This window comes from Clinocottus analis, unplaced genomic scaffold, assembly GCF_023055335.1.
Source record: "Clinocottus analis isolate CAN_PGR_092001 unplaced genomic scaffold, fCliAna1.0.p SCAF_6, whole genome shotgun sequence".
In the NCBI taxonomy this organism is placed as follows: domain Eukaryota; kingdom Metazoa; phylum Chordata; class Actinopteri; order Perciformes; family Cottidae; genus Clinocottus; species Clinocottus analis.
Genome location: NW_027176218.1, coordinates 22,031,047 through 22,051,537, shown reverse-complemented (window position 1 = coordinate 22,051,537; position 20,491 = coordinate 22,031,047). Strand labels below are relative to the sequence as shown.

The window sequence follows — 20,491 nt, the reverse complement described above, 5'->3', positions numbered from 1 at the left end:
AGCATAGACTTCTATACAACCAGAGGAGTCGCCCCCTGGTGGTCAGGAGAGAGAATGCATGTTTTAACACATGAAGCATAGACTTCTATACAACCAGAGGAGTCGCCCCCTAGTGGTCAGGAGAGAGAATGCAGCTTTAACACATGAAGCATAGACTTCTATACAACCAGAGGAGTCGCCCCCTGGTGGTCAGGAGAGAGAATGCAGCTTTAACACATGAAGCATAGACTTCTATACAACCAGAGGAGTCGCCCCCTGGTGGTCAGGAGAGAGAATGCATGTTTTAACACATGAAGCATAGACTTCTATACAACCAGAGGAGTCGCCCCCTGGTGGTCAGGAGAGAGAATGCAGCTTTAACACATGAAGCATAGACTTCTATACAACCAGAGGAGTCGCCCCCTGGTGGTCAGGAGAGAGAATGCAGCTTTAACACATGAAGCATAGACTTCTATACAACTGTTTTTAGTTTAATTTTTGTATACGTTTTTTTTTTTTTTTACTTTAAGTAGAATGTGTGTGTGTTTTTCGAGCGTGTGTGTGTGTGTGTGTGTGTGTGTGTGTGTGTGTGTGTGTGTGTGTGTGTGTGTGTGTGTGTCATTACTCCTCATGTCTCTGCTCTCAGCATCTCCTCTGCAGTTCTCTATCCGTCCAGCAGGTGGACTTGAAGCTCAGGAGGATGGAGTCTTCCTCTCTCTCTCTGTCGCTCTGTCCTTCTTCTATGTCTCTCTACCATTCCCACCGTCTGGTACCAGCAAGAGAGAGAGAGAGAGAGAGAGAGAGAGAGAGAGAGAGAGAGAGAGAGAGAGAGAGAGAGAGAGAGAGAGAGAGGGAGAGAGAGAGAGAGAGAGATGACATAAAGCGCGCAGAGAGAGGAGGAGAAGAGGAGTCTCGCGGTCCTCCACCTCTTCATCTCATGGATCTGGAATATTTTCAGGATTTCTTGCTCCTCGTCTTCTTCTCCGGCGGTGCGTTTATTTAACGCGCAGGAGAGCCGTGACTGGCATCATCAAAACCCTGACACACACACACACACACACACACGCACACACACACACACACACACACACACACACACACACACACACACACGCACACACACACACACACCTATACACGCACCCTCTCCTCTGGATACGCGCGGACATGAAGGGAGCGCTGTTCTTTTTCTTCTTCATGTGACATCTGGACTCCGGTGAGAGCAACAAGGAGAAACCGGTTACGCATTCAACAGCCGCGCACGCGCGCCGCGGGCATGAGCACGAGGATTTGAGGCGGTTCTTCTCCTTTCCCTCCCTCCTCCCCTCCCCTCCCTCCTGTCGCAAAGTTGCGAGGAGCTGCGTGGTCGTGCCCGCATGGAGGGACTCGGCGCGTTTGGCGCATTCCGGCTGCGCGGCAGCTGGAAGGTCGCGCTGCTGCTCGGCGTCTTGTTGGGGCAGCACCTGAGCGAGCTGCTGGACTGCCCGCCCACCTGCGCCTGCTCGCCCACGGAGATCTACTGCAATAAGTCCGACAGCAGCAAATTCTTCCCGCTGCTGTCCTTCCAGGGCACCGGGAGCGCCGGGAACAGCACCGGCAGCATCGAGGACCTGTCCCAGAACATCTCCTCCATGTAAGTGCTGCGTGAAGGGGGGAGGGGGGGGGGGGGGGTGGTGCTGCGGCGTGTCCGTGCTCTTCATCAGGGGTCAGGGGTTGCCTGTTGAGTGCAGTTAAAATATATAATATAAGCTGCAGAGCATCCTCATCAGGAAGAGGATGCTGTACTGGATCTGAGTCCAGCTGGTGGACCACAGGCTCCGGTGAGGGGGAGGAGGAGGAGCCGCTCTGGGTCCGTGTTGTTGGGCTATAGAAGTGGTTCGTCCTGTGGGATGTTGACCACGATTAACTGTTAAGGTCACAACTATACGGCAAGAAATACAGACGTGACACCGTGTCAGAGAAGAAGGGTTTGTGGAACACAATGAAACGTTGGTCCTGGACATCCTGGATGCTCTCATCCGTCAGCTGGAGGTCAGAGGTCGTGTTGGCTGAACGTTCTGCATTGTTGTGCATCCAAAGACAAATGTCAGGACTCATGAGCCATCACAGAGTTTCAGACAATGCGCTGCTTTTAAATCTAAATATGATAATGTGACATGTCAATCTGTGGATAAATTAATCTAACAGATGTACAATGTCAGATTATATCTGTACGTCTGGTTGAAGAACAAACAGAAAGGCAACAATCAAAAGACATTTAGTCGCCATCTGGGACCTGAAAGTATCAGAAAGAAGCTTAAATCATATTCTATTATTATTATATTTGTTTAACAGTGGGTCGTAGTTTGCTTCTCCAGGTCTGAAGCCGTCAGCTGTGTGTGTGTGTGTGTGTGTGTGTGTGTGTGTGTAGCTGCAGGACTTGAAGTCGTCTATGAAGATTCAGAAGAGCTTCTTCACGTTTGAACTGATCCTCATCAGAGGTCTTAAACGCCGTGAGAGCGAAAGAGAAGCAGACGAGTGTTTCTTCTGTTGGTCTTTCAGTTTTTATCTTTTAAATCTCTGAACATTTAGTCTGAAAATATGAGATTCTGTGGCTTTGAAGTGGGAAACGTTCAGTGAGACGGACATGATGACCTTTTCCCTTAAAGAGTTCAGATCTTAGAGTCAAACCTGGTCGTCTCTCGCTGCATGAAAAGCTCCTCTGGTGAAGTTCTGACTCCATGAAGAGATGAAGATGATGAAGAGAACACAACGGCTTCTTTCTACGTTCTTAGTGGGAGTCCTTTCTTCATCCGGTTGACTTTGATGACTTTTATGTGTGTGTGTGTGTGTGTGTGTGTGTGTGTATGTGTGTGTGTGTGTGTGTTTCTGCGTGAGTGTGTGTGTTTCTGTGTGTGTGTCTGTGTGTGTATGTCTGTGTGTGTGTGTGAGTATGTGTGTGTGTTTGTGAGTTGCGTGTGTGCGCACATGTGTGTGTCTGTGTGCGTGTGTTTCTGCGTGAGTGTGTGGGTTTCTGTGTGTGTGTGTGTGTGTGTGTGTTTCTGCATGTGTGTTTCTGTGTGTAGGTCTGTGTATGTGTGTATGTCTGTGTGTGTGTGTGTGTGTGTGTGTGTGTGTGTGTGTGTGTGTGTGTTTGCTCTTACCAATTTGTGAGGTCCAAATAACTCCACGGCAGGAAATCTGGAAAATGTTGTCCCTTAGTGTGTGTCTGTGTGTGTGTCTGTGTGTGTGTGTGTGTGTCCTGTGGGATATTCCTCATGCATCTGCGTGTGTTTCTGTGTGTGCGAGCGTGTGTGTGTTTCTGCGTGTGTGCGTGTGTGTGTGTGCGTGCGTGCGTGTGTGTGTGTTTCTGCATGCGTGTGTGTTTGTGTGTGTTTCTGCGTGTGTGTGTGTGTGTGTGTGTGTCCTCCTGTGGGATATTCCTCATGCATCTGCGTGTGTTTTTGTGTGTTTCTGTGTGTGTGTGTGTGTGTGTGTGTGTGTGTGTGTGTGTGTGTCTCCTGTGGGATATTCCTCATGCATCTGCGTGTGTTTTTGTGTGTTTCTGTGTGTGTGTGTGTGTGTGTGTGTGTGTGTGTGTGTGTGTGTGTGTGTCCTCTTGTGGGATATTCCTCATCATGTTTCAGCCACTTCAGACAATCAGAACTTGTGTTGCAGCTTCATGAAGCTTCACTGAATAATCGTGTGTTGTAGCTCGTGGTCGATATTTGAATCTATTGATTCTATATTTTCATTCAGTCGTCAGTTTTCTGAAGATGTTCACTCTCGTTACCTTGAAATCTTCTTGTGTTTCTTCACATTTCTCCACGGAGAAGAGAGCGTTCACACCAGCTGAACAAACTCTCAGCTGCTGCACCGCGTGCACGTGACCCTCACCGTGTGCACGTGACCCCCACCGTGTGCACGTGACCCTCACCGTGTGCACGTGACCCTCACCGTGCACGTGACCCCCAGCGTGCATGTGACCCCCACCGTGTGCACGTGACCCCCACCGTGCACGTGACCCCCACCGTGCACGTGACCCCCACCGTGTGCACGTGACCCCCACCGTGCACGTGACCCCCACCGTGCACGTGACCCTCACCGTGCACGTGACCCCCACCGTGTGCACGTGACCCTCACCGTGCACGTGACCCTCACCGTGTGCACGTGACCCCCACCGTGCACGTGACCCTCACCGTGCACGTGACCCTTACCGTGCACGTGACCCCCACCATGCACGTGACCCTCACCGTGTGCACGTGACCCTCACCGTGCAAGTGACCCTCACCGTGCACGTGACCCTCACCGTGCACGTGACCCAGCATGCCCCATTCAGGCAAACCGAACAACAGTTTCTTGACTGAAACTTTTGAAAGCAAAATCAACCTTTTGAAATTGGTGCGTAAAAATCTTCCCGCGCCAATTTTAAGTCCCAGCATGCCCCATTCAGACAACGTTTTGGCTTAAAATGCGTAATATTTTTCCATTCTTCAACCGACCGACACAGTTTCTTGACTGAAACTCCTTCCTAACAGGACAAGACTTTGTTTTATTGTGATTGTTGTTGCAGGTTCTGATTCTTTAGGTCCTAATCTTTCCATAAAGGTCTTATTGACGCTCCAGGAGGCTTTTTTGGGGAATCTGGCTCATATCATGCTGGATGTTCATAGTTACCATCAAAATATCTTTCAAAAGTGATTTTCCCCCCAAGACTTTGCTGAACAAATACATACAATAAACACAAGTACTGGACTTATTTTGGGGTTCCTACAACAACTCAAACAGGGAAAAGAGGTCTGGAGACAAAATTGGTTCCACAGTTTTCAACGGTCCTTACCCCTGACACTCCATCCCTGATGGAAATGAGTATTCTGACAAGGAAGTGGACCTCTGCCAGTGCAGCGAGGTCATGAGGAACATTGTCTCCGTGGCGTCAGAGACGATCTGAGCTGCAGGCGAGAGAGAGTAGAAAACAATGTCCACAGGGCGTCAAGATAAGAGAGCCACATTGTTTTAACATGACTATCCTTTCGCCACATTGGAGTGTGTCTGTCAGTGTGTGTGTGTGTGTACGAGTGTGTGTGTGTAGGTCTGTGTGTGTGTGAGCATAGAAATACAGTGGCAGTTTTTGCATCTTACCACAACGATGACCTGATGGACCACGGCCTCTGAGAGCTGAGTGAAATGCCTTCGAGCAGAAAGACACACACACACACACACACACACACACACACACACACACACACACACACACACACACACACACCCCACTCCTCCCACACAGAAAAAGCAACTGGCACATCAGGGGAAGCTCCTGAGCTGATTTCAATGAAAAACATGTTGGGCCCCATGAGGGAAAAGAGCCCCACGACGTTGGAGTGCTTCCAGTTTCTGGGCCCAGAAGAGTAATAATAACGAGCACACACACACACACACACACACACACACGCGTGGCAGCGCGTTGCGTTGCAAGCTTTCACTGCTTCCCTTGAAAGTAAAAAAACAGAAAGCTCAGCCTCTGAGTCCGAGTCGTCCGGATGTCTTTCTCCTGTCCGTGTGAATTGGAGCTTGTTGCCGCTCACGGTGAAATGAACCCGATCTTCACGCTTCACGCACACAGTGACTCACGAGCGGGGAGACCCGGGACGGGCGGAGTCACGGGGGAAAACAGCGCCGCTGATCTGAAGCCTTCCAGTCAGACATTTCAGCCTGTTTGTGACAGAACAGTCTCATAAGCGCCGGAGCATGAACCAGAAGGTACCACAGTTATTGGAAAGGGAAAGAAAATGCAATGATCTACATTCATGTCATTGGTCTGCTTCATCCTCATCAAACTCACTGCACTTTATTCATTAAGTGGCAATTAGTTCTGAAACAATGAATTAGCTGAGTCGGACTAAACTACCATTGTATCATTATACTCTAAAGATGTCATGTTGGATCTTTAAACCCAAATAAGGTATTGATCATGAGCCTCACGGTACATAAACCCCCCAAACGTTGGCAAATATATTGAGATTAAAAATCTCTTTTTCCACAGAGATGTGGAGTCTGTGTGGACATTAAAGCTCCAGGATATTTCTCTCCAGCGTTGACACAGCGAGTCGAACAACGTCGCTGAAATAACTCCGACATGTTACGCTGCAGAAGACTCAACACGGTTCTTATTTAGTCCACTGATGCTGTACATACGTGATATTTCATGCTCATTCAGGGCTCAGAGAGACCCTCATAACTCCAGAGGTCTTTGACGAGCCGCGACCTCTCTTGACCTCTGCGGTCCCTCTGGAGAGGGACGGCCTCAGTGGGCTCGGCCCATTCGACCCGCTTTGAGACTCGGACCCTGTTTCCTTCACCGAGCATTGTGGATTTACTTGTTTTGTGTCTGTAATACACAAGAACATGTTGACACAAAATCATCATCTTAACCCTTGAAAACAGCGGGACCGATTTTGTCTCCAGACCTCCTTTTCCCCTGTGTTTTTGTGTCGTCGTAGGAACCCCAAATTAATTCCAATACTAGTGTTTATTGTATGTATTTGTTCAGCAAAGTCTTGAGAAAAAAATGTATATCTGCAAAGAAATCACTTTTAAAAGATATGTTGATGGTAACTATGAACATCCAGCATGATATGAGACAGATTCCCCAAAAAAGCCTCCTGGAGCGTCAATAAGACACCTTTATGGAAAGATTAGGACCTAAAGAATCAGGATCTGCAACAAAAATCACAATAAAACAAAGTCTTGTCCTGTTAGGAAGGAGTTTCAGTCAAAAAACTGTGTTGTTCGCTTCAAGAATGGAGAAATGTTACGTATTTTAAGCCAAAACGTTGTGTGAATGGGGCATGCTGGGACCTAAAATTGGCGCGGGAAGATTTTTGCGCACCGATTTCAAAAGGTTGATTTTGCTTTCAAAAATGAAAGAAACACATTTTCTTTTGATTCCGTTTTCATTTCACACGCGTGTAAAGTTTTCTTCTCTTTGTGGAGTTCGTCTGGAGCGTTTCTTCCTCCACCTGAAACACCAGCAGCCCCCCCCCCCCCTACAAACCCACCTCCTGATGCTGTGTGAAGGCTTTCAGCTGGCAGCAGTCAGCACACATCACACTGCATTAGGATCACACAGCCAAAGCAAATAAAGTGGCTAAAAAAAACAACCAAAAAAAACCAAAACAAGAGCTGGAGCTGGGAGGATAAAATCACCGGCCGTTATCTTTCCAACAGGCGGATGGAGGGGAGCGGAGGCTTGAAGAGATCCCGTGACGTGTTGGACGCTGATTATTTACCGAGAACAAAACCTCATTTCATTATTAATCGGTTTTGCAGCTGAAAAGCGGCTGCGGCAGTGATTCCTGTTTCCACCCACCGCCGTGCGTAGGAGAGAGCAGCACGGGGCCGCCTCCACAGCGAGAGCTGCTGTTTCACGCCAGTCACAGAGAATTTAGTGAAGCCGGCAGGAAAACCCCAGAAAATGAGAGGCGCGCGGCGATAAGGCTGCTTTGTTTTTCATTTGATGTCCCCGGGAACGGAGAAAAACTGAAGGGGAGAGAGAGAGAGAGAGTTTGAGGTGAACGAGAGGAAGAGGGGACATTGGTACATGTGAGAGAAAAGAGATAGAAGAGCAGGCAGAGCGTACTGTGCTGGTTTAAACACATCAGCACCACACACACGGACAGCTCCCCGCGACCGCACCGCCTCCTTTTCTTTCCACCGACCGAAACCGAAAGGAAAATGTGACATTCAGCAGCGTAACCCGCGCCGCTCCATAGAAAGAGCCTGTTTGTTTGGTTTTGTTGGTTTATTACGTTACATTTAGCTGACGCTTTTATCCAAAGCCACCAACATGTTTGCTCTATTCATCGTAGACACGGCAACGGGGAGCACTGAGGGGTTAAGTAATGACAAGAATAACAACTTTAATCGTACAACACTTTTAAAAACAGGGTTTACAAAGATATCAAAGCAAACGGCGGCAAACAAAAAAGACCGAACCATAAAAGCGTTGACCACAACCAAACAAATAGCCAAAAAGAACAGTAGAAAACACACAAAGCCACAGGATCAGACATGAACTAGCAGAGCCGGGAATCGCACCACCGATCCTCTGATTGAAAGACGGCATGCTAACCACTGATCCACAGTTTGGTCGGCCTCCAACAGAGTACTTTAATACAGCGGTCTAGTCAAGAAAAAGTCCCAGAACCGTGAGCTGAGCGCTTTAACTTAACGCTTCACTTCATTTAAATGCTTCATTTCGGAGCCCATACTCCTGACTTTCATTAGAAAAGAGATGGCAGCATTTCTGGAGGAGCGAACGGCGCCACACAGTGGCCACAGAGTCCACAGCGCTACACGCTCAGACCTCAGGGGGGAACCGGACCGCTGGGGCTGATAGCGAGCCCGCAGCTGAAGTACTGTACTGGTCCCAGTGTCTCTTTAAGGGCACTGGTGCTGGTACCAGTCATGCAGTTGTTTGACTTGCTCGTGTGTAAAGATATAGTTCTCTGAGATCTTTTCGCCATTTCTTAAAGTCACTTTTTTTTAAAGGCGCTTGCATCTGAGTTACATAGTCATGTGTTCCATCAAAGACTGCAGAACAGTGTCAGCTCTCTGTGTGATGAGCCACCAAGACAAAAGAGTAACGTGCAAACAGGACTCTGATGCTGCGTTCACACCAAACGCAGCGTGAACGTGACGTGTGACCACATCACATTTAAAGTCAATGCACAGACGCGACAGGTTGCCAACAAGGTTTTTTTTCCGCAGCGCGGCGAGAATTTGCACGCGTTGAAATATCCCGACTCCGCCGAAAAAATTGTGTAAAAAAACTGTTGAGTGTGTTTGGTATGACAATATTTGTTGGTATGTTTTTTTTTTTTACGCTCTTTAACACGCAACAGTTTTGTCAAAGTGAGACGAGATGTTTCAAACTTAATGCGCAACACGAGAGGAAGTTCAATCAAAATTAGAGAAACATGATGTAAAATCAATTAGAATGTGTCATAAATACCAGCACAAGAAAATAAAGTGATTAGAGAAAAACCAAAAATGCAAATATTTATAAAGAAGTGGAGTCTAGTGTGAACACTTTTAGTGTCATGGTGGAGCCGTGTTGGGTGTGAACGCAGCATGGAGCTGAAGAATCGACAACTTTTAACCTTGTTGTTCACTGAACGACTGAGGCTGAACACTGAAGCCTCGCTCACGCACACAGCTGTTGAATTTGACAAATCAGCCTCCCTTTGTCTCAGCGCACTCAGCTCAACAACCTGGGGAGTATCTGTGGTCGTCAAAGTGTGTTCAAGAGGACGTTCACGTGCACTTTTCACCTCGCGTCGCCGCAACACTGTGATTATGAGAGAAAAATAGAATTTAAATAAAAGGATTAAACACAAAACAAACGCTGCCTGGACCCCTCAGCACAGCGCATGTCGCGCTGAGTGATAATGTTAGCCGGGAAAAGCATAAAAGCTTCACAAAATGTTCCATAATTCAGACCTGAGTGTGTTTGTAACTCGTGCATTTTTAATGATTATCAGTGGAATAGCTCTGCAGTGTCGTTAACTTTATGATATTAAACAAGGTGAGCGTTCAATGTGGTGACCTCGCCAGTCACCTTGGTGCCATCACACACACACACACACACACACACACACACACACACACACACACACACACACACACACTCTCTCTCTCTCTTTAATGGAATAAATGCTTACGCTATGTTAAAATATCCAATAACATTAGCAGCCATTATGTTCCACGTCAATGTGACAGCACGCATCATGTCAGCCACATTGCTGTGTGTGTGTGTGTGTGTGTGTGAGCATGTGTAAAGGATTAGACAGTCTGGGTTGAGATGCTGTTAAGGCGATAATGTGACACTGAGTGTTCGCTGGCTACTTCCCTCCTCTGTGTCATCAGGACTGAACTAATTAAAAAAGACATTTCAGAGTCATGTGAACCACGCTTGTCACTGTTATTTAATCTTTCATTTGAAAAAGGAACAAAAAAAGACAAGATTGTGATGTAAACATATCCCTACGTTAATACGCACCGCTCAACAGCTGCAGTGGGCGTGGCTCACGCAGGTGTTTTTATTAAATTCACCACAGTCGAGGCCTTTGCAGGAGGAACAGTGTGCTTTGATAATTGTCTCATATTTCCTAACGACATCATTACATGACATTCATAACGTGCATTAATCAAATATCCTCAGTACTTTACAGCACACGGAAGTGTTTTCATCTGTTTTTTATTTTTATCTTAAACATAAGACTTGCCTCACCTGATGCATGCTGGGATATGCTCCCGCCTCCCTCTTGACCCTGAGCAAAATCATTTAAAAATGGACGGACAAATGGAAGCTCAATGTCCCAAAGACAGCCCATTGGATGGTGGACCATGCGTATACTACTCATTATATGTACCATACATATACTACTCATTATATGTACCATACATATACTACTCATTACATGTACCATGCGTAGACTACTCATTATATGTACCATACATATACTACTCATTACATGTACCATGCGTATACTCATTACATGTACCATGCGTATACTACTCATTATATGTACAATGCGTATACTACTCATTATATGTACCATGTGTATACTACTCATTATATGAACTATGTGTATACCACTCATTATATGAACCAGGTGTACTCATTATGTGTACCATACATATACTACTCATTATATGTACCATGTATGTACCACTCATTATATGAACCATGTGTACTCATTATGTGTACCATGTATATACTACTCATAATATCTACCATGTGTATACTGCTCATATGAAATATGTGTATACTACTCATTGTGTGTGCCATGCATATACTACTCACTATATTTATCATGCATATACTACTCATTATATGTTATATATAACATATATATATATATATATATGTTATATATTGTATACCACTAATATGAAATATGTGTACACTACTCATTATGTGTACCATGAGTATACAACTCATTATATGAATCATGTGTACACTACTCATTATGTGTACCATGAGTATACAACTCATTATATGAATCATGCGTATACTACTCGTTATGTGTACCATGCGTATAATACACATCATATGAATCATATGTACACTACTCATTATGTGTACCATGCATATACTACTCATTATATGAATAGTTTCATGTAATGAGCTGTAACTCTGTTATTGATCATTCTGGTCACATGACATCTGTTGCTTCTGTCCATCCTGGAGAAGATCCTCTCCAGGATGGGTTTTTACTATCTTTATTTGGACTTTATTAGGTCTTTGAAGACACCTCTGGGTATAAATCTCACATGTAGAGAACAAACTGATTAAGGGGGGAAACACAACTGACTGCTGGACACGACTCCTGCCATCCTGGCTGTTCAACAACACACACAACGTGTGTTGCAGTGAAGCGTCGCCTTGTCTCCACACAGCAGCTGTTGACCAAACAGTGTCCGGCAGCTGAAGGTGTCCTCCTCCTAACAGAGCTGTCCGTAAAGAAAAACACGCTGTGACAGAAGGTCGATGGCCGAGGGTCGATGCCGCGCTGCCGTCAATATTAAAATGCTATTAATTATGAAAATGCAAAGAAAAGAGTCAATATTTTCTCCAGTAATGCACTAATGCTGTCTGACAATGTCAATAATTTGCAGCATTATGGATCACAAGCGCTCACAGAGGAGTGTGATGTGTCCGCTTTCACAGTTATCTGTTGTTTCAGATGAGCAGTTTCTGGTGTAAAACAGGGGCCGCGACCACAGAGCGCCACTCTTCCCGTCCGGACACTTCCTGTAGAGGTTCGTCCTGCGTAGCGATGATGTCATAGTCCCGATCGCATCGGAGCAACCGAACACACACGTTTGCTCCGTAGACTCTTTTATCTGTGAAGGTGTTTGCTCTCATGACCCCTCACTAGTACGAGCAACGCTTGTGTGTGTGTGTGTGTGCGTGTGTGTGTGTGTGTGTGTGTGTGTGTGTGTGTGCGTGTGTGTGTGCGTATGTGTGTGTGTGTGTGGGCCGGGGGTCCAGCATTCTATCTCAGTGATTGCCAGCTATGCGTACTGAGTGAGTGTGCAGAAGGTGATGATGTGTGGTTTATAGTGTGTTTATAGTGTGTTATAGTGTGTGTGTGTGTGTGTGTGTGTGTGTGTGTGTGTGTGTGTGTGTGTGTGTGTATGTAGGTTACGCTGATGTATGAATTCTTGCGGTTCATGGCAATGAATCACTTCTCGCTGCAGCCCACACATAATAAGGTCATACACACACACACACACACACACACACACACACACACACACACACACACACACCACACACATGAACGAACACACACACACACTCCCCTCACTCTACATTAATTATTTTTGGCCCTGTGATCTCAGTCAAATATTCTTTTAATTCATAACATGTCAACATGGATATTTCATGTTATTTCCTCCAAAGTGTGTAAAAGTCAACCCCTCCCCCTTTCAAATGCTCTATTTGTTTTTATTTTCTTACTCGTGTAAAGAGCTGAACCCTCAAACAGGCCTTTTGGAGGTCGGCCCCACAGAGAGAACCAGCTCATGTCCTCACGTTTTTAACATGTCCTCACTCTGAAGGACTGAAAGTCCCACTGGTCCTCACAGAGATACACACACACACACACACACACACACACACGCTCTGTCCTTCATTGATCATGAGGTTAGAGACCTAGAGGACGTAGCGTGTATGAAGCTTCCATTATCAGCAGCTCAGTGTTAATGTGTTTTGTTCCTCGGGGTAAAAATATTCATTCACATTTCAGTCCATGAGGGGAAAGTGAAAGACAGCGCCCCCTGCTGGCCGCTCATGTTCCTGAGGGTTGAATGAGGTTCATTCCTGCTGTGGATGTGTTGGGAACCGTCAGGAGAGGTCGGGCCTCTTCTTCCTCACCGAGATACTGACATCAAACAACGTGAGGAGATGATTCATACTCAAGCTAACGTGCAACAGTCTGTGGGATTACATCGCTACTAGTCACTACTAGTCACTACTAGTCGCTACCAGTCGCTGCCAGTCACTGCTAGTCGCTACCAGTCGCTACCAGTCGCTACTAGTTGCTACTATTTGCTACTATTTGCTACTATTTGCTGCCAGTCGCTACGAGTCGCTACCAGTCGCTACCAGTCGCTACCAGTCGCTAATAGTCGCTACTATTTGCTACTATTTGCTACTATTTGCTACCAGTCGCTACTAGTCGCTACCAGTCGCTACCAGTCGCTACTAGTCGCTACTAGTCGCTACCAGTCGCTACTAGTCGCTACCAGTTGCTACCAGTCGCTACCAGTCGCTACCAGTCGCTACCAGTCGCTACCAGTCGCTACTAGTCGCTACTATTTGCTACTATTTGCTGCCAGTCGCTACTAGTAGTAAACAGTAGCGACGACTCACTTCTAGTCGCTACTAGTCGCTACGAGTCGCTACCAGTTCAACTGTGAAACTTGCAATTCTTTCATTTGTGTTCTTTCAGTCAAACCTTCCAGCTCATATTAGTTCTGCGTCAGTTGAAGGAAGCAGAGCCGTGCAGCTCCTCCTGCTCCTCCTGCTCCACCTGCTCCTCCTGCTCTTCCTGCTCCTCCTGCTCCTCCTGCTCTTCCTGCTCCTCCTGCTCCTCCTGCTCCTCCTGCTCTTTCTGCTCTTCCTGCTCCTCCTGCTCCTCCTGCTCCTCCTGCTCTTCCTGCTCTTCCTGCTCCTCCTGCTCCTCCTGCTCCTCCTGCTCTTTCTGCTCTTCCTGCTCCTCCTGCTCTATCCTTCTGACCCGCTGCTGAAACCAATCACAGGGATGTTAAACTTCTTGTTCAACTAAACATACTTCTACACAATCAGATGTGTGTGACAGAGTGAACGAACATCGAGAAAGAACATTTCCTGATTACTCGTGCAGTTCTGGGATGATAATCAAAATTTCATTTATTGCATGAAATCCCAGTTTTCCGGCGAGGAGAGGAAGTAATAATTTAAATAACCTTCCACCCAAGTCAGTGTATGACTCATTAGAAATGACTCCCATTAAGCCCGGCTCTGTGATAGCTGCAGAGTGTGTGTGTGTGTGTGTGTGTGTGTGTGTGTGTGTGTGTGTCTTCACAGACAGATAGAAGCCGCTTGTTGCTTGAGTATAAAAGCTCAGAGAAGATGAACTCCTCCAGCAGCTTGAAGACATTTTCAGCTCAATTCAGGGATCTGATTGGACGACACGGCGTCCCGACACGGCGTCCCCCGCGGGCCGGCCGCTGGAGTGACTCGCTCGTGTCGAAATTCTTTAATTCAAAGTCACACCTGGCTGTCGGCCGCGGCGTCACCGAGGAGGCAGAGCGCCGCATGCAGACTTCCTGAACATTTAGCCTCAGGGAGTTTCCTCCCCTCGAATCTAAATCCCACCAGACGTCCGCTCGTCACCGCTGCATGCTGCTTTTAATCTTTTCAGAAAAAAAAGTCTTTCAAACACAAAGGGGGCTCTCTTGGGTCGGTCGGTGACGGGAGGCGGGCCTTCAGGTCTGAAGCCGATGAGCTGAAGCACCAGGCGGGAAGCATCAGGTGGAGTCATTGCGTTGGAAGCAGTAATAGACAGAACTATGAGATTAGGTGAGGGATTATTGAGAAGTAGATAAAGCTGGAAGGTCCAACTGGTAGGAGGCTCTGGGGAAGGGATTATATCTCCTGGTTGGACTGGGAACGCCTCGAGATCCTCCAGGATGAACTGGGAAGTGTTGCTACTGAGGGTAGCCTGCTGGGCCTGAGACCAGACCCAGATGAGAGGATGATGATGATGGATGGATGGATGGTTGGATGAATGGATGGTTGGATGATTGGATTGGTGGATGGATGGATTGATGGATGGATGGATGATTGGATGGTTGGATGATTGGATGGATGGTTCGATGGTTGGATGATTGGATGGTTGGATGATTGGATGGTTGGATGGTTGGATGATTGGATGATTAGATGGTTGGATGATTGGATGGATGGTTCGATGGTTGGATGATTGGATGGATGGTTGGTTGGTCGGTTAGATGGTTGAATGATTGGATGGATGGATGGTTGGTTGGTTGGTTGGTTTGATCGTTGGATGAGTGGATGATTGGCTGGTTGGATGGATGGATGGTTGGTTGGATGGATGGTTGGATGGATGGTTAGATGGTGGGTGATTGGATGGATGGTTGGTTGGTTGGGTAGATGGGTGGATGGATAGATGGTAGATGGGTGGATGGTTAAAATTGGTTTATGATCCCAAAACCATCTGAACTGTAATGTGATCAGTGAACCCAGTATATTAATTCATATTTTGATATTGATCGTGATTGGTGTGATGAGGGATCACCTCTGCAGGTCTTCTCAGCGCTAAACTTTTTTTACCTTTTAGAAGAAAACTAGACTTTATTTTTTCCAGGAAAGTCCCGTTAACATTTAAAATCTCTTCTCTATGAGAATCCTCTCTGAGACAGCAGCGCCAGAAATGTCCACAAAAACAGAAAATAACAAACAGATGAGAAGAAAACGACAAAAGTACAAGAGAAAGAAAGACTGTTGGGTTTTTAAATTTTTACAGTTTCTTGACTGAAACTCCTTCCAAACAGGACAAGACTTTGTTTTATTGGCATTTTTGTTGCAGATTCTGATTCTTTAGGTCCTAATCTTTCCAAAAAAGTGTCTTATTGACGCTCCAGGAGGCTTTTTTGGGGAATCTGGCTCATATCATGCTGGATGTTCATAGTTACCATCAAAATATCTTTTAAAAGTGATTTTTTTTTACAGATATACATTTTTCCCCAAGACTTTGCTGAACAAATACATACAATAAACACAAGTATTGGAATCAATTTGGGGTTCTTACAAGGACTCAAACAGAGAGAAGGAGGTTTTGTTTGAGAGCTTTCAGGAGGACGAGAGCGTGACGCTCCAAGATGGAAGAGAAAAGAAAGAAAAAACAAGCTCCACATTGTTCCTGCTAATCTGGCGTCACCGTTACGAGCACTTTGGGGTCGACGGATGGAGCGCACGTCCTCGTGTGTGCACGCACATACACACCCAGTGTCCTTGAAGGGCCCTTCTCCACGGAGCAGACGAGGTCTCTGATTGCCAACACATCATCTTAAAGAGTGACTTTGTGACTGTGTGTGTGTGTGTGTGTGTGTGTGTGTGTGTGTGTGTGTGTGTGTGTGTGTGCAGTCTAATCACAGTGAACAGAGGAGGCAATTTGTTCAGCTAGAGCTCCAGCTGTGTTGATAAGCCAGTCACACGAGCTTCTGTCTGGCTCGCGGCCCACCTCGGCTCCCCGTGTGTTCGGATCCAGGCCGAGCCGGCTGAGCCTGCTGAGCCCGCCTCGGTTCAGCACCGGCCCGGTGCCGGGCCTCCAGCCTGCAGACACATCCCAGCATCAACGCTCTGGTTCTGGGGAGAGTCCAGCGACCGGTTTCATGTTGAGAGACGAGTGTGCTGTCTGGAAAGTTCTTCCCTTCCACGGCCTTGTGTTGGCTTGTTTTTGGCGGTCCCTGTGGAGAAGAGCGGTACTGCTTTCTGAGCGCATCCATCTACCGCTGCGGGTTTTTCTTCTTTTTTCCCCCCTCGCTTCTATTCAAATGTGTTTTTTAATTTGCTCTCATTACAGGACGCCGTCGCTTCGCTCTGAGCGCCACCGCGGTCCAATTAAACTCCATTTTGTTGTGTTTTGGCTTGAAGCGGTCCGAGTTGTCCACAGTTCATCCTGCGCTGCTCATCTGGGCCGACGCCGTTTCAACACAGGGAATTATTCATCGTGAGCTCGTTGCACCTGCAGAGAGCCACTGAAGGAAAGAAAACATTTCAAAGTAAAACACAAAGAAACAGCTCTGTTGTTCAAATAAAAGGAGAAATCTGTCATCAATGTAGGACGACGCAGAGACCAGTTAACCCTTCATGGTCTGACACCTTACCAGTGAAGAGACCAGTTCAGGAGGCGTCTGTTGGTTTGTTTCACTGTTAAATACTAGTATTACTACTTAGTATTACATACTAGTATTACTACTTAGTGTTAAATACTAGTATTACTACTCACTACTTAGTGGTAAATACTCTTATTACTACTTAGTATTAAACACTAGTATTACTACTTAGTGTTAAATACTGGTATTGCTACTTAGTGTTAAATACTGGTATTGCTACTTAGTGTTAAATTACTAGTAATACTACTTAGTGTTAAATACTAGTATTACTACTCACTACTTAGTGTTAAATACTGGTATTGCTACTTAGTGTTAAATACTAGTATTACTACTTAGTGTTAAATACTAGTATTACTACTTACTGTTAAATACTAGTATTACTAGTTAGTGTTAAATACTAATATTACTACTTAGTGTTAAATACTAGTATTACTACTTAGTGTTAAATACTAGTATTACTACTTAGTATTAAATGCTAGCATTACTACTTAGTGTTAAATACTAGTATTACTACTCACTACTTAGTGTTAAATACTAGTATTACTACTCACTACTTAGTGTTAAATACTAGTATTACTACTGACTACTTAGTGTTAAATACTAGTATTACTACTTAGTGTTAAATACTAGTATTACTACTCACTACTTAGTGTTAAATACTAGTATTACTACTTAGTGTTAAATACTAGTATTACTACTTAGTGTTAAATACTAGTATTACTACTTAGTGTTAAACACTAGTATTACTACTCACTACTTAGTGTTAAATACTAGTATTACTACTGACTACTTAGTGTTAAATACTAGTATTACTACTTAGTGTTAAATACTAGTATTACTACTCACTACTTAGTGTTAAATACTAGTATTACTACTTAGTGTTAAATACTAGTATTACTACTTAGTGTTAAATACTAGTATTACTACTTAGTGTTAAACACTAGTATTACTACTCACTACTTAGTGTTAAATACTAGTATTACTACTGACTACTTAGTGTTAAATACTAGTATTACTACTTAGTGTTAAATACTAGTATTACTACTCACTACTTAGTGTTAAATACTAGTATTACTACTTAGTGTTAAATACTAGTATTACTACTTAGTGTTAAATACTAGTATTACTACTTAGTGTTAAACACTAGTATTACTACTTAGTATTAAATACTAGTATTACTACTTAGTGTTAAATACTATTATTACTACTCACTACTTAGTGTTAAATACTAGTATTACTACTTAGTATTAAATACTAGTATTACTACTTAGTGTTAAATACTATTATTACTACTCACTACTTAGTGTTAAATACTAGTATTACTACTTAGTGTTAAATACTAGTATTACTACTTAGTGTTAAATACTAGTATTACTACTCACTACTTAGTGTTAAATACTAGTATTACTACTTAGTGTTAAATACTCGTATTACTACTTAGTGTTAAATACTAGTATTACTACTCACTACTTAGTGTTAAATACTAGTATTACTACTTAGTGTTAAATACTAGTATTACTACTCACTACTTAGTGTTAAATACTAGTATTACTACTCACTACTTAGTGTTAAATACTAGTATTACTACTTAGTGTTAAATACTAGTATTACTACTCACTACTTAGTGTTAAATACTAGTATTACTACTCACTACTTAGTGTTAAATACTAGTATTACTACTCAGTACTTAGTGTTAAATACTAGTACTACTACTCAGTACTTGGTAGCTGTGTTGCAGTACTTCAGGTTCATAATCACCAGAAGAAATCTTTCCATAAAGGTCTTATTGACGCTCCAGGAGGCTTTTTTGGGGAATCTGGCTCATATGATGCTGGATGTTCATAGTTACCATCAACATATCTTTTAAAAGGGATTTTTCTTTTACAGATATACATTTTTTTACCAAGACTTTGCTGAACAAATAGTATTGGAAATAATTTGTGATTCCTACAACGACTCAAACAGAGAAAAACACTCAAACAGGGAAAAGAGACAACGTTGCTTCCACAGTTTTCAACGGGTTAAATCATCACGTCCATCTTTTGACTTTTAGACTTTCAAACGCTGTGAAGTTATTTAAAACATCTGAATGCCGTTAATTACAAACAATCCCACGCAGCCAAAAAAGAAAGACCAAAACAAAACCAATAGATATGCAAAAACATTATAATTGTAATTTGTAATGAAGCCCTGAAGCTCTCCAGTAACCAGGACGACACCACATGGATGGTTTCATATTGTTTCATATCGTGTTTATTGATGAGGTCACCACATTAACTCTTTGTCGCTGTCCATTGCCGAGGTGCTGAATCTCTCCGGTCTGACGCAACACGAGGCGTGAGCGGATGTGGCTTTCCTGTTCCTCTGGTTGTTGTATTTCTTGGCGTTGCGTTCGTGTGACAGCGCCGCAGCAGACGATCCCTTCATCCTCATCCCAGCATGCATCAGCCCTGCGGATGCATGAAGACGTCGCTCGCTGGGTGGAGGTTCTGGTGGAGGCTGGTGTCACTCAATCATTTCTGCAAATATCCTGAATCTTAAGTTCACTGAGAGAAAGAGAAGAGAGGAAATCACTGCAGACATTGTCCTCTTTCTCTCTCTCTCCTCACCCACACACACACCCACACACACACACACACACACACACACACACACACACACACACAGACATTCCCCTGAGCTTCGTCATGTGTGGGAATTCCCCGCAGAATTATCTAACCTCCACACTGTTACACTCTGCTGAAGGAATCCTGAGTGTGTGTCTGTGTGTGTGTGTGTGTGTGTGTGTGTGTGTGTGTGTGTGTGTGTGATTCCCCAAAAATACCTGCTGGAGCGGTACATGAGTTTTTCCAACTGTGCGGTTCAGGGCCTTGACAACAGCCCACACACTAATAAGACATCTCTTTGGAAAGATTAGAACCTAAATAATCTGAATATGCAACAAAATAATCTGACTAAAACAACATTTGGGGTGCTATAAAGGAATTTCAGCCCAAAAACTGTCATTTCACTTCATGGCAAAAACTTGAAAGCTTAAAAGAAGTCAAACGATAGAGTTGACTGGACTCGGCCGCTCCTCTCTCGCCTCTTTGTCATTTAAAGTCGGGTCAATACCAGACTGAGGCAGCGCTGCTGGTTCTGGCTGTTGTGACACGCTCATGGACCTGATATGAAGAGTTAGCATGAGGGCCGGTTGGGGGGGCAGATAGCATCCTGATAGCTGCCGCTAACGCTCTCTCTGTGCCGTTGAATCATGGGAGATTAAAGCAGAGCCGAGTCCAGTTCACACAGACTTCATCTGTCGGCCATCGCAGGACTTCACTGACTCGTCTCGGCTGGTTTCCTCTCTGTCTCTATCTCCGACTTGTCTATTTAGCATGTATCTTACTTCAGACAGAACATGCTAATCAAGACAAAGAGGAGAGCAAAGCGTGTTGCTTTTGGGTGAAACGAGTCCTGCGTAGTTAGATCTCGACGGCACTGCGTCATCGGTGAAGAAACATCTGGCTGCACATTATCGTCGAGAGGAAAAAAGCTGCGGCTTGGGCGCATTTCTTTAAGC

General features: G+C 44.8%; 1 protein-coding gene across 2 annotated transcripts in view; it reads left to right on the top strand.

Moving 5' to 3' along the window:
* Window positions 1-859: 859 nt before the first annotated feature.
* LOC137803850 (NT-3 growth factor receptor-like) overlaps window positions 860-20,491 on the top strand; it is a 145,888-nt gene continuing 126,256 nt past the window's right edge. For both annotated transcript variants that reach the window (XM_068602649.1, XM_068602648.1), the window contains exon 1: window positions 860-1,612. In XM_068602649.1, the coding sequence (XP_068458750.1) occupies window positions 1,356-1,612 (257 nt within the window). In that variant the 5' untranslated portion in view covers window positions 860-1,355. The remainder of the gene's footprint in view (window positions 1,613-20,491) is intronic.